The sequence below is a fragment of the Ovis canadensis genome, chromosome 20, assembly GCF_042477335.2.
Source record: "Ovis canadensis isolate MfBH-ARS-UI-01 breed Bighorn chromosome 20, ARS-UI_OviCan_v2, whole genome shotgun sequence".
Taxonomy (NCBI): Eukaryota; Metazoa; Chordata; class Mammalia; order Artiodactyla; family Bovidae; genus Ovis; species Ovis canadensis.
Window position 1 is genome coordinate 22,260,425 of NC_091264.1, and position 14,603 is coordinate 22,275,027.

A 14,603-nucleotide genomic window follows, 5' to 3' on the forward strand; every position below is an offset into this window, starting at 1 on the left:
GGCGGCACAGGAATCCTGCACAACCCAGCGTCTCCTAAGCTCCTAGCTGCCTTTCTTCAACACCACCCCCCCCGCCCCGCCCTTCCCCCTCCCACCCGAGCTGTCTGCCGTCCCCCGGGGCGTGGAGAGCAGCTCTGGAGTGAGCCTGGTGTGACCTCTCCACAGGCCTCGACCACCTGCTGGCCCAGCACGTGGCGCATCTCTTCATCAGAGACCCGCTGACTCTGTTTGAAGAGAAAATCCACCTGGATGATGCCAACGAGTCCGACCACTTTGAGGTATCTGCAACAAACGTTTTAAAAAATAAAGAACATGACTGCTACTTTCAGAGTCGCTGAAATGTCACCTCACTTCTGCAAAATGCTCGCTGTTCAGTTTTCTTTGTATGTCGAAGGGTATAGACAGTAAATAGTCTGCTTCACATGTTAAATATGAAATCATCTTAGTATCTTCTGGATATGTGGAAAACTGGTTTTATTCTCTCCTGTTTGATTACAGAATATTCAGTCCACAAATTGGCAGACAATGCGATTCAAGCCTCCACCTCCAAACTCTGACATTGGGTGGAGAGTGGAATTCCGGCCCATGGAGGTATGCAGCCCGCGGGCCGGAACCAACTCTGTCGAACCTATTCCCACCTGACCGCCACCCACCCACCTATACCCTCCCTGGAGGCTCGGGTGACACAGACAGCACCACAGATCGTGTGTGTGTGTCTGTGTGTGTGTGTGTGTCTGTGTGTGTGTGACATGCAAGCCCAGTGGCTCAGGAGGACTGCTTTCCGGGAGTAGACAGTGGGCAGAGGCTTCCTGCCCCAGGTGGGGGCTCAGGAGGTGCATGGGAACGCTGTGACCCACGGGGCCCCTCGGGGAGGCACAGTGGGTCCCTGACATCTTGGCCCCACGTCCAGGTTCAGCTGACGGACTTTGAGAACTCTGCGTATGTGGTGTTCGTGGTGCTGCTCACCAGGGTTATCCTGTCCTACAAACTGGACTTTCTCATCCCACTGTCCAAGGTAAGGATGGTGTTCAGCGTAGGGCTGGCTGTGGGTATCTGGATTATCATCTGATACTCCTTTCTGTATAATACTTGTTTCAACTCTGACCTCACTTAGACCTGTTCCTCCTTAGAAAGAGTGTTCCCCTTCCACCCTGTTTCTTATTTCCTTTCAAACCAAAGCTTATACTATAGATCTGGGGACCATTTTGGTGGAGACTCCTGGAAACAGAGTGCTGATGGTAGCTCCTTACTCGGCCCATTTGAAGGACATTCAGAGTTTCATTTGAATAGCCGCCAATTTCTAGGCTTTTGACTTAAGATGGTGGTGGGAGGGGGTGCCCCCCAGTGTGTTTCATCCTGTCAGCTCCCAGGCCGGTCACAACCTCAGACTCGGGAGGAAGGGACGCGTGACTACTCAGTGCAGGGAGGGGGCGCCTCAGAGGCACTGAGCTGGGGAGGTTTCTGGAGAATGCGGATGGCAGGGCACCATCGGAAAAGCAGATCTGAATCCACCCCAGCCCTACTAAAACCAAGATGGAGCTTTCTGGAAGCTGTTCAGGGCCTTGAAATAGCTCCAAGCTGTGAGGCTGCAATGCTGCAGACCCTGGGGGCATAGCCAAGCGAGCATGGAGGCCTTGGGCTCCCGGCTGGAGGGTCTCGGCACAGAGTGGGGCTGGGAGAGGCTGCCGGGCAGAGTGGGGGTCTGCGGGGCTCAGGGCCAGAGCAGAGACAGCGGGACACGCTGCTTGTCCCGGCGAGCGTCCGGAGGAGGACCAGAGCCACCGGGCCAGTGCCTGCCCCCGATGTCCCCTTCCTCTGTGGGGGCCACTCCCGCCAGCGTGCATACATGCACCCTAAAGAAGTCTGGCAGTCAGGCAGACCCTGCCTGCCCACTGCGCCTAGGCCCAAGGTGACCTGCAGGACTCTGCGGGCCCCTGTTAGCCTTGCGGGGCACCCCCTGGGGAGATCAGCCCATGTCATGGGTCTCGGAGAGCTGCCATTCTAAGCCTTTGCTTATGAATGTAAATACTCTTGACCCTTGGACAACACAGGCCTTAGGGACTCTGACCCTCACACAGTCCGAAAACTACATGCAACTTACAGTCGGTTCCTCCGTATCCGAGAATTCGACCAGCAGCAGATCATGGAGTACTGTGATGTTCACTGCTGGAGAGCATCTTCATCTAGGGGGACACACGTTGTTCCAGGGCCTGGTATAGATATCTGAAAGGCAGAAGAAACTTGAAAACTTTTAATAGCCTTAAAGAGAAGAGCCCATGGGCCCCCAGAGTGTGTTATCCTGAGTAGAACACGGTTAATTTGGAAACTGGAAAGAATATTTTAAGAAATTCTCACTAATGCCCTTGAAATTCTAGAGAAGAGTCGCATCTTAAATAAACAAGCCCTGTGGATCAAAGAGCATTTGGGGAGCAGAGGAGTTCTCAGAAACAATGTGGTAGCCACACTTTTAAAACTCAGTATACTCCGCAGTAAGCAGATGTGGTTGAAGGTCGAAGTCACTGATTTCGGGAACCAAGCTGAGTTCGTCCCTGTAGGACGGCAGAGAAACAGAACTCATGGGAAAAGCAAGAGAGAAATTATTTGAAAAGTTCAGTGTTCGTCTAATAATTAGAAGAAGAGAGTAGTCTACACAAAAGAGATGTGAGATACAATAAAGAAAATAGATGAATATAATTTTCCCTGAGCAAGAGTCCATTAAGGATGAGACAGAAATAGGTAAAGAAGAACCGAAATCTAGGAAGAATCTCAAAGAAAAGATCAGTTGTCCAGAAAGGAGAGGAAATTAGGCTACTTAGCTTTCTGCCAAAAAGAAGAAAAATCAGTTGGTCTCATTTCTCATCTGTAATATTAAATGCTGGAAGAGATGGAGAGAAGTCTCCAGAATCCTGAAGGTTAAAGAACCAGAACCGTGGATGTCTCTGGCAGCCAAGCTAGTGTTTAAATTCCAAGTAATTATAACAAAAAAGATGAAGTTAGGGCTCAAAGTCAGACAGAAATCTTATCTAGCAAGGGGTCAGTGGAAGGAAGGGAGTATTAGATGCTTCTTAATGGCTGACATCTGGAGAAAGAGTTTCAAAACTACTTGTCTGTCTAGTCAAGGCTATGGTTTTTCCAGTGGTCATATATGGATGTGGGAGTTGGACTGTTAAGAAAGCTGAGCGCCGAAGAATTGATGCTTTTCAAATGTGGTGTTGGAGAAGACTCTTGAGAGTCCCTTGGACTGCAAGGAGATCCAACCAGTCCATCCTAAAGGAGATCAGTCCTGGGTGTTCGTTGGAAGGACTGATGCTGAAGCTGAAACTCCAATACTTTTGGCCACCTCGTGCAAAGAGCTGACTCATTGGAAAAGACCCTGATGCTGGGAAAGATTGAGGGCGGAAGGAGAAGGGGACGACAGAGGCTGAGATGGTCGGATGGTATCACCGACTCGATGGACATAAGTTTGAGTAATCTCCAGGAGTTGGTGATGGACAGGGAAGCCTGGCGTGCTGTGGTTCATGGCGTTGCAAAAAGTCGGACACGACTGAGCAACTGAACTGAACTGAACTGTCTCACACTTAATGCTTAGAAATAGGATTTGTCGCCTCTAATCTCCTAGCTAAAGGGGGTGGGGAAAGAACAAAGGAAACTTCGGAGCCACAGCAGTGGGTCTCGGGCCGTGGGCATGGGAAGACAGTGTGCCCAGGAGAACACACAGTGGGGAACGTAAGATGAAGACAAATTTGAATAGGCTGTGTTCTCCTATTCAAGTGCTGAAAGCGGTGATCTAAAATGGCAGTGTGATTTGCATAAGCTACACCTAAAACACGGACAGATGTTGACAGTAAAGAGCTCCATAACTTAAAAAAAACACAGGAATGGCAAAGTTGTAGCAGAGAAATGTGAGAAAGTCTTCAATGGGATGCAGAAAGCAAGTTTATCCGCTTGCTCATCCAAGATCATTGAGAGACATGATTCTTTCTTTTTTTTTTTTTTTCATCATCCAGAAAGCATAGCTTCTCGAGCATAAACGAATTTAAGGGCACTGTAGTGCACTGGGTAAGATATTGGTCCAGGTGAACACTCAGTTGGCTTGCACCACCTACCAGCCTTTTCACCTGGACGGTTGGTGTCCTCTTGGCGCCCCGGTGTGCAGGTGTAGAGTGGGGCCGGGCGGGCTGTCCTGAGGCCGCGCCGGGATGGTGGAGGAGATCACTTAACAACAGCGCCTTGCTCAGTAACTGACAGGCCACACAGTCAGAGGAAGAGAAAAGCCTCAGCAGAGGTGAACAGCATGGCTAACAAGCCGGGCTGTGTCGTTTATATCACAGATCTCATACCACACGTGCCTTTTGAATGCCCCGAGGAAGAATATCAAAAACTAATCGAGGGAAATTTTCACTTCTCAGAACTAGACAGCATACAGTAAGTCACGTTTCCACCAAAACTCATCAAGAAAATGTTCAGGAAAAAGTTAACTGTTGGAAATTTTAAATTGTTTTCCTAATAGGTTCTAGATTAAATCAAAATTAGAACTGTAGATTGTATAGGAAAATGAGGCAGGCAAAGCTGGTCTCAAGGGAAAACCATAGCTTTAAATGCTTTAACAGAAAGATTAAAAATAAACCTAGGTAGTCAAATTCAGAATCTAAAGAGCAGTAGTAAAAACAGACTGAAAAAGGAATTTATGAAAGCAGAAGTTACAACTGTTGATCTTTGTGACTTTTGGTCAAGACTAAGAAAAATGCAAGTGTTGATTAGGATTGAAGCCAGACATATGAGGATTATTATTTGAACATGTTCCTAGAACTGTCTACATTAATCCGAAGGTCATATGTACCTTTAAAAACAAATAAATACCTGTAGGAATTAATGGGTGTGAAGGGCAAAGCTGATCCAGGACTTTGTCTCAGCCGTCCCTTCCAGTGTGACCTCTGACTTATGTCCGTTTTGTATATTGGAGTGTCCCCTAAGATTTCTTATGTTGATCGAAATAAATGAATTCACGAAGAGGGAGCTGGGGGCTCCTGAGGGAGTGGGCAGAGCCCCAGGCGGGCAGGCAGTGTTGGCGACCTGCCCACTGCCAGGTGGTTGGGTGAGGCAGCAAAGCCCTGGGCAGGGAGGACAGAGGACCCCCCACCCGCCAAGGCAGCAGGGCCTCAGCACTTCCCTCCATGCCTCCGGCTGTGAGCCGGGACAGCTCCCTGCCTCCCCAGCACCATACGTTCCCCCCAGTTTTCTCAGGCAGCCTCCATGCGTGTAAGTTTCACATGGATTTCTAAGGTGCGTGTCTCTTCAAGTTGCCCCGTTATTGAAAAGCTCATCCCAGGCTGGGGTTGAGAGACACGACTCCACGTGAGCGTGCAGCCTCTCTGGCCCCAGCCAGCGCTGGGGGTGGGAGGGTTCCTCACAGGTGGGTCCCCGCCGCGGAGGGCAGCAGCCCCACCCCCGTGGGAGCGCGAGTGTCCCCGACTTCGGGCACGCTCTGATGTGGTCATGATGGCTTCCTCCTCAGGTTGATGAGAACATGAAGGTCGCCCAGAAGCGAGATGCCGTCCTGCAGGAACTGTTTTATTTCAGAAAAGACATTTGCAAAGGTACCACCTTTTCTTGCATTTCTGGGGTCCCCGGAGGCCGCACCAGTTGCTAATGCACCCCGCACCCCTCCAGCAGGTGGCAACGCCGTGGTGGACGGCTGCGGCAAGGCTGCGGGCAGGGCGGAGCCAGCGGCCGAGGAGTACGCGCTCATGTCCATCGACACCATCATCAACGGCAAGGTAGGGCCTACCTTGGCCTGCTCCCCACCTGCCTGCCCAGAGCCCCCCCAGGGCGCCCCTGCCTGACCGCGCACTGCTCCTCGCAGGAAGGCGTGTTCCCCGGGCTGATCCCCGTCTTGAACTCCTACCTGGAGAGCATGGAGGTGGACGTGGACACCAGGTGCAGCATCCTGAACTACCTGAGGCTCATCAAGAAGAGGGCATCCGGTACGGCAGCCTCCGCTTTCCTTTGTGCTTTAAAAAAGAATCTCTTAGCATAGACAGAACCTCACAGTCTTAAAATACTCAGTTTTTAAAGTGGTCTTTTATTAAAGTATACAGCATCCTGATCACTGCACTTGTCCGCGTAGTACCATCTCTGCAGTTACATACACCTTGTTGTCTTTCACAGTCTGCTGTGAAAGAGAATCAGCAGCGCTTTTTCTCTTACTGGTTCATAAACCAGTGTTGAATCTTTAACCCGATGGCATTTCAGGAGATGAAATACCGTACGTGGATAGTTTGTCATTATTGCCCAACTGTGTGTGCTCTGCAGCACCCTGGGCTCTATATGAGCCTAAGCTGGTTCCAGGGTCAACCAACTAAGCACATAGCTCAGACTCGGGCCCACTAGCCTGGCTCCCTGTAGGGGCGCCCGGGGACCTCTGCTTTCCCGCTTTGAGATCCCGGTGACCCGGGAGCTGTCAGCTGTGACTAAGAGGACAGCGACTTGTGTGTTTCGCTTGAGGCTTCTGTAAGGTTTCCAGAGCCAAGAGGGTGACCCCCCAAGTGCTGTCTCTGCGGGTTTCTCTGAGTGCATCTACGCACTATTCTGTGTCCCTCTTGGATCGAGTCTCTCTGGGGAGCCCAGAGCCCCCCGTCCAGGGCAGTCTCTGACACCGATACGGGCAGGTCTGGCTGGACGGGAGGACACGGACTAGTCAACAGGCACTGGCTCCTGTGTCTTAGGGTGGGCGGCGTCCCCGTATGGCTGGCACCTAGCAGGCCTCATAGCAGCAGGGCATGTGTGTTCTTGCTCCTGCCGGCAGCATGAAACCTTTCCCAGAAGGAGTTTTTCAGACAAGGTGAAAACCGTCTTGTTCCCAGCCCCTGCCCTGTGGCTCGACCCAAACGCCTCTTGACTCTTCTTCAGGGTTGTGTGGTCCAGGCGCTAAATGTCGTATTTCTAAAGATAAAACGCAAACCCAACAAATAAAAAAATGCTACTAAGTTGTCATTTAAAAAAATTATTTTCCCCCCGCCAGGAGAATTAATGACAGTTGCCAAATGGATGAGGGAGTTTATCGCAAAGCATCCCGACTACAAGCAGGACAGTGTAATAACTGACCAGATGAACTATAGCCTTCTTCTAAAGTGTAATCAAATCGCAAATGAATCATGTGAGTGCCCAGAGTTACTCGGACCAGCGTTTAGGAAAGTAAGGTACAGTGGAAGTAAAAGCGACTCTTCCACCTAGACGCCCTGCAGGACGAGAAGCCCTTCCCCGCGTTCCCGAAGAACTGACGGCTGGACCAGCTGTGTGCGTTGTGTGAGGAGCCGGTGGAAATAGTGCGCTGCGCTGGCAGAAGTGGGATTCAGCAGACCTAGAGTTTATACAGTGTACATGTACATAGTAAAGTATTTTTATGATTAACAATGTATTTTAATAACATTGTATCTAAGGTTCTCATGAGCTGGCTTGTACATTTCTCAATTCTGACTCTGGAGCAACTACTGTCTGAAGCAGTTTTGTAAATGTAACTTACCCGTAACTGTACTATATCTGCATTCCAGAGTTTAAAATGTTTACTGTAAATGTTGGCTTTTTTTTTTTTTTTTTAAGGCTTTAACCTGGTACCTGATTCACTGAAAATTCTGTCACTTTACATTGAAAACAGATTGTCCTGCTCATTTTCTTTGCATCATCTCCTTTGGCATATATGTAAAATCACTTTTGAATCCACCAAAGTGCTTCAGGGGGAAGCTTGGGGTTCTGACGCCTTATCTGTGACAATTCTCTCATAATTTGAATAGCTAATCCCTTGGTAACCCTGTCCCAGGCTTTCTCTACTAAAACAAAACCCACTGAACTGATGGTACTTTTTACCCACATTTGCTAGTTTTGGTGTTAAGTTTGAAGACAACTCTGGAAGAAGAAAGACTCTGAGTTCACACGTAGTGATTATTGGGGGTGTTTTGGGGTTTTTTTTAAGGACAAAAATGGGGAGAATTGTTTTTTTTCCTTGTACATAACAAAACTAATATCAAATGCCACCAGCTCTTCTCTTGTGGCCCCTGTTTTTTCTGATTGCTGCTGTCTACTTAAATTTTCAAATCAAATGCAGTTGCTGAAGTTTTTGTTTTGTTACTTTTCCTCTAGTTTCCAATAAGCATATTACAGACATTCTTCTAAAAGCCATTTATTCTAGATTTTACCCAAGGAATATTCTGCGTACTACTTAGCTTCTCTGCAAAAATCATGATATGCACTAAGTTTTGTGAATCAGGACCCTGAATGTTTAATTGTAAATAATTTAAGTTGCACACATTTGTTAGAGCTTTTTGTTGAAGTTTTTCTCCAATTAATGTCTTAACTGCTTCTGAAATAACTATGTATAGTAGATTATGCAAACCTTTACAGGCATAAATATTTAAACTGTCATGCTCATTTTAAGAAATTGCCATAAAGCTTCAGCTAAGCCTGTTCATTTGTGCTATATTTCTTACATGCATTTTGGAGGATAAAAGAATGCCTATTTTCCCTTTGCAATTTGCTTATGTAAATTCAGGTTGTAAAAAGGCAGTAAAATGTTTGTGGTATGAGGAAATAAAGAATGGAATTGGCATTGTGAAAACTCTTGAAAATGAGTTCTGCAACTAATCGGATGGTGGTGAATTTTTTTTAATTAGCCCAGGTACGCCAGAAAATGATTTCTTTATCATGCGCCATCCTCAGCTCTTTCTAGAAAGAAGCACAGTGATGAGAACAGATAGATGCCTGACCTCCCCAGGAGCCCTCAGCCCTGTGGGGAGGGGAGCAGTGGCCGCCGGACATGAATTTTCCTTTTATTCCAAACCGTCACCGTGCTGAGTCAGCGATCATGTGGTGAATTACATGCAAGTAACTCAGGTGCTCCGTGCACCGTGGAGAATCCGCTCAGACTGGATCAGCAGGCCCAGCAGACAGCCACTGCCTACCTGTGTCTTCAGACACGCATCTCTCACCTATCCCCGACCCCTAGTTCATCTGGTCCGTCCACTTTTCTCAGCGTCACCTGCTGGTCTGCTTTTATCTATCTGAATGATCCCAGGGCAGGGTCACTGCCAAACAGATCTGCATATACGTCTTTGAAGTGCAGCTCTGGCTCAGTGGGCCCGGGGTTGGGGCCAACAGGCAACGCTGCTGCTGGTGGTCTGTGGACTATGTTGAGTAACAAGGACTTAGATCACTCCTGTACCTCAGACACACATCTGTTCTAAGTCAGCTGGTACTGATCTTTCATGTGTGTATGAAAATTCAAATGGCAGCTCTGTGTCTCTATCCAAGACAAAGCATCACCTTTTCTTCCTGAACACAGCTGAGGGTTCAGGCTTTGGGGGGAAAACAGTGAGATAAGCGAAGAGTGCCTTGTCCCACTCACTTAGAACACAACTGGCCTTTTCTTGACCCATCAAGTCTCCTGGATTTACAAGAGGTTTCCAAACACACAAAACCTGTGAAGGAGGCTTCCCTGGTGGCTCAGTGGCGACGAATCCGCCCGCCAGTGCAAGAGATACGGGTTTTTCGATCCCTGATCAAGGAAGATCCTGCATGCCACAGGACAGCTAAGCCCGAGAGCCACACAGCCCTCGGGCCATGGCTGAACCCACCACCCTGGAGCCCATGCTCTGCAGCAAAAGACTCCACCACAGTGGGAAGCCCGCACCACGGTTAGGGAGTAGCCCCGCTTGCCACAACCAGGGAAAAGCTTGTGCAGTGCTGGAGACCCAGCACTGGAAAAAACAGAAAAGTTTACAGACAGACCCCTGGCGGTCTTGTATTGTTAAAACTCCAAGCTACTGAGGCAGGGGGCTTAAGTTGGATCTCTGGTCAGGGAATCGAATCCGTGTGCCTCATGGCCTGGCCCGGCCCCAGGATTCTTCTGTCTGCCGCCCAGCCTGGCCCCAGGATGCTTCTGTCTGCCGCCTGGCCCCTAGCTGTTGGTGAGCCTTTCTGTCTCAGTGGAGGGCGCTGGCCTGGGCCCCCTTCCTTCTGAACTAGCACCTACACAAAGAGTGCAAAGTGTGGAAACCCAGGATGAGGCCACATCTCAGGAGGTTCCTTGGGACCCTGCAGAGAGAAAATGTAACAGCATCCTTCAAGCACTGGTGGTGTCGGATGTGGGGGAAGAGACCTGGGCTATGAGCCTGGGATTCCGGGACATCAAGGTTCCCTGCTGGGGAAGGGGCCCTTCTCAGAACTGGACATGGGCTGTTTAACGGCAGGGTTCTTACGGGTGCTGCTAACAAACTTTCCATTTAGATTAAGGCTCCCTGCTCCTACGTTCCATGAAGATAAGCCACTGAGATCTCCCAGCTGCTCTCTTCTCTTGATGCTTTTGTGTAAATATTTTAACATTCCCTGTAAATGCTTCTGAACATGTAGGCCAAGTGATATTTACAAAAGTGTAAATTAGAAGGGAACCAATGTCTGGACAGGATGTGAGGAGGCCTTAGCAGGTGACCTTGGCTGGGAAAGATGCACTCCTCAGACTACAGTAAGTCTACACACAAGCAAGTTCTATTCATGTTCTGACCATGTTCGGAAGTCCAACAAAGTTAGCCTAGATGCCCAACTAACGCAATCGGCTATATAGTACTGTACTGTAATAGGTTTATAGTACTTATCACACAAATAATACATGAAAAAACAAACACAAAAGATAAAACATTTTTAATCTTACAGTTCTTTGAAAAGTACAGCAGTACAGGACAACAGCTGGCATACATACAGGGGCTGGCATCAAGTGAGCAGGCAGGAAGAGTTACCGACGAGGAGGGAGAGAAGGTGGGAGACGGCAGAGCTGAAGGGTCAACAATAGGAGACAGGATGAGCTGCAGTTTCACTAAAGCCTGACCATGATGGAAGGCAGGTTTGCATCTTTGAAAATTCAGAACAAGGTTTGTATGTAGTGGACTTGCTGTATTTGCATTATGATGTCAATAACCTCAGATATGCAGATGACACCACCCTTATGGCAGAAAGTGAAGAGGAACTCAAAAGCCTGCTGAGGAGAGTGAAAAAGTTGGCTTAAAGCTCAACATTCAGAAAACGAAGATCATGGCATCTGGTCCCATCACTTCCTGGGAAATAGATGGGGAAACAGTGGAAACAGTGTCAGATTTTTTTGGGGGGGGCTCCAAAATCACTGCAGATGGTGACTGCAGCCATGAAATTAAAAGACGCTTACTCCTTGGAAAAAAAGTTATGACTAACCTAGATAGCATATTCAAAAGCAGAGACATTACTTTGCTGACTAAGGTCCGTCTAGTCAAGGCTATGGTTTTTCCTGTGGTCATGTATGGAGTGAGAGTTGGACTGTGAAGAAAGCTGAGAGCCGAAGAATTGATGCTTTTGAACTGTGGTGTTGGAGAAGACTCTTGAGAGTCCCTTGGACTGCAAGGAGATCCAACCAGTCCATTCTGGAGGAGATCAGCCCTGGGATTTCTTTGGAAAGAATGATGCTAAAGCTGAAACTCCAGTACTTTGGCCACCTCATGCAAAGAGTTGACTCATTGGAAAAGACTCTGATGCCTGGGGGCAGGAGGAGAAGGGGATGACAGAGGATGAGAGGGCTGGATGGCATCACCGACTCGACGGATGTGAGTTTGAGTGAACTCCGGGAGTTGGTGATGGGCAGGGAGGCCTGGCGTGCTGCGATTCAAGGGGTTGCAAAGAGTTGGACATGACTGATCTGAATCTGATTATTGGTATTTACGGTAAATGGAGGCTGAAATTGTCTGGATAGTCCCTAAAGCCCCTTTCATTCTTAACATTTAGTGAAATGAAACATTACAAAGTATGTGCATGCGTGCTAAGTTGCTTCAGTCATGTCTGACACTGTGCAACCCTGTGAACTGTAGCCTTCCATACTCTTCTGTCCGTGGGATTCTCCAGGCAAGAATACTGGAGTGGGTTGCCATGCTCTCTTCTAAGAGATCTTCCCCACCCAGGGATTTGTGCCTCTTACATCTCCCGCATTGCAGAGGGGTTCTTTACCACTAGCACCACCTGGGAAGCTCATGAAGTATGGAAGATGCAGTAAGAGCAATAGACTCTATAGACTCCAGACTTTATTTCAAACAGCATTACAAAGCTGTGGTGATCAGCATGGAATTCGTATAAAAACTGACCAATGGAACACAATAGAGAGCCCAGAAACAAATTCACATATATTTGGTCAGTTCAGTTCGGTTCAGTTGCTCAGTTGTGTCTGACGCTGCAACCCCATGGACTGCAGCACACCAGGCTTCCCTGTCCATCACCAACTCCCAGAGCTTGCTCAAACTCATATCCATCGAGTCGGTGATGCCATCCAACCATCTCATCCTCTGTCATCCCCTTCTTCTCCCACCCTCAATCTTTCCCAGCATCAGAGTCATTTCCAATGAGTCAGTTCTTCACATCAGGTGGCCAAAGTATTGGAGCTTCAGCATCAGTCCTTCCAATGAATATTCAGGACTGATCTCCTTTAGAATTGACTGGTTGGATCTCCTTGCAGTCCAAGGGACTCTCAAGAGTCTTCTCCGACACCACAGTTCAAAAGCATCAATTCTTCAACACTCAGCTTTTTTTTACGGTCCAACTCTCATATCCATATATGACTACTGGAAAAAACATAGCTGTGACTATACGGACCTTTGTTGGCAAAATAATGTCTCTGCTTCTTAATATGCTGTCTAGGTTGGTCATCGCTTTTCTTCCAAGGAGCAAGCGTCTTTTAATTTCATGGCTGCAGTCATTTAGTTTAAAACAAAAGAGCCAATACACGATGGGGAAATGACAGTCTCTTCAGTAAATGGTGTAAGGAGAACTGGACAGCCACATGCAAAAGAATGAAATTAGACAACTATCAATAATAACACCATACAAAAAAATTAACTCAAAATGGGTTGAAGATTTGAATGCAAGACCTGAAACCAGAGACTTCTATAAGTCAACGTAGGTGTTAAGCTTCTTGATATAGGTCTTGATGATTTTTTAAAATTTGACCCCAAAAGCAATAAAAATAAACAAGTAGAACTACATCAAAGTAAAAAAGTCTTGCAAAGCAAAGGAAACCTACCAAAAATGCAACCTACCGAATGGGAGAAAATACTTGCAAATCTTGTATCTGATAAAGGGGTTAATATCCAAAATATATTTAAAAATCCATACAACTCAATATGTGTGTGTGTGTGTGTGTGTGTGCGCGCGCGCGCGCGCGCGTCTGTTAGTTGCTCAGTCGTGTCCGACTCTGCTACCCGATGGACTGGAGCCCACCAGGCTCCTTTGTCCGTGGGATTCTCCAGGCAAGAATAATGGAGTGGGCTGCCATTTCCTTCTCCAAAAAGGCTGATGAAAGAATGTAAAATCAAGATGATAACTGCACTCAGCAGCACAGTCGCAATAAAGCGTCACTGAGATCTGAGGAAGTATTATACAACTCAATAGGAAAAAAAAAAATCTCATTAAAAATGGGCAGCGGACATTTTCCACGGTGCACATTTACCCAGTGCTGCCCTGAAAGATGCCCTGGGTACCCCATCTCACCAGCACCTCCCTCTTAGGACCCAGGGCATTCGGCCTGACGGAACTAGGAAGCGTGACCATCTGCAACTTCATCCTCTAAAAAGTTAAAGTTCCATGACCCCCTCCGCACACCCCGGCCCCGCCAGCCTCCGAGCTCCCAAGAACCAGAGGGCGCCTGCCCTGCTCCTGGGCTCCCCGGGACCAGAGGGAGGGCGCGGTCGGGGGCTGGTCTCTCCCGTTAGTGCTCCGGCTTTCCGCTCGCACCACCTCCCCAGCGGCAGCTCCGGGGTCTCTCCTTCGCGCTCTGAAGCCCCTTCGCGCCGTCGCCGCTTCGCTCCCCTCTGTCCTCGGCGGGCGGGGCTCCGCAAGCTTCAACAGCCGGTGTCCGGTTCTGGGGCCGGCGGCCAGCAGACACTGTTATTGGCGCAAAAAAGGGTTTTGTTGTTGTTGCTGTTGTTTGTTGGGTTTTTGTTTTTTTTGTCCCCAGATCATCTTTAAGCATCTTCCCGGTGATCCAGTGGCTAAGATTCCAAGCTCCCAATGCAAGGGCCCTGGGTTCCATCCCTGGTCAGGGAACTGGATTCACACGCCACAGCTAATGCCTGGCACAACCAAATAAATTAATAAAAACGAATAGTTTTTAAAAGTTCCTCCGGGAGTTGGTGATGGACAGGGAGGCCTGGCGTGCTGCAATTCATGGGGTCGCAAAGAGTCGGTCACGACTGAGCGACTGAACTGAACTGAACTGAATGGAGGACATCGCTAAAACCTCAGTGGAAAGCATCCTACTAAGCCTGCTGAGGGCTGACGCAGCCTGTAAATGACACAGTCTTCCGTGGAGGATATGCATCTTCCTTGGTAAGAAGAAATGGGTCCTGTTGATCCATTCCCTGTTATTAATATTTTTCGTTAAATAAAGGAACCACTGACCTGCTTCTCACTTTTGTTTCCAGCTTAGTGCTGATAGCTTCTGAAAACTACAGAGAATATATTAAACTGCTTGGACAAGAGAGGGACATTCTACATGCTAACTAGCCTGCGAAAATGAAGAACCCATTTTTCCCAGATGTATTGCA

General features: G+C 48.2%; 1 protein-coding gene across 2 annotated transcripts in view; it reads left to right on the plus strand.

Moving 5' to 3' along the window:
* GCLC (glutamate-cysteine ligase catalytic subunit) overlaps window positions 1–8,611 on the plus strand; it is a 45,217-nt gene extending 36,606 nt beyond the window's left edge. The window contains exons 10-16 of one of the 2 annotated variants that reach the window (XM_069563298.1): window positions 166–278; window positions 499–591; window positions 911–1,015; window positions 5,516–5,597; window positions 5,671–5,777; window positions 5,864–5,984; window positions 7,022–8,611. In XM_069563298.1, the coding sequence (XP_069419399.1) occupies window positions 166–278; window positions 499–591; window positions 911–1,015; window positions 5,516–5,597; window positions 5,671–5,777; window positions 5,864–5,984; window positions 7,022–7,233 (833 nt within the window). In that variant the 3' untranslated portion in view covers window positions 7,234–8,611. The remainder of the gene's footprint in view (window positions 1–165; window positions 279–498; window positions 592–910; window positions 1,016–5,515; window positions 5,598–5,670; window positions 5,778–5,863; window positions 5,985–7,021) is intronic. The other variant, XM_069563299.1, reaches the window with a different exon arrangement.
* The last annotated feature ends 5,992 nt before the right edge of the window (window positions 8,612–14,603 follow it).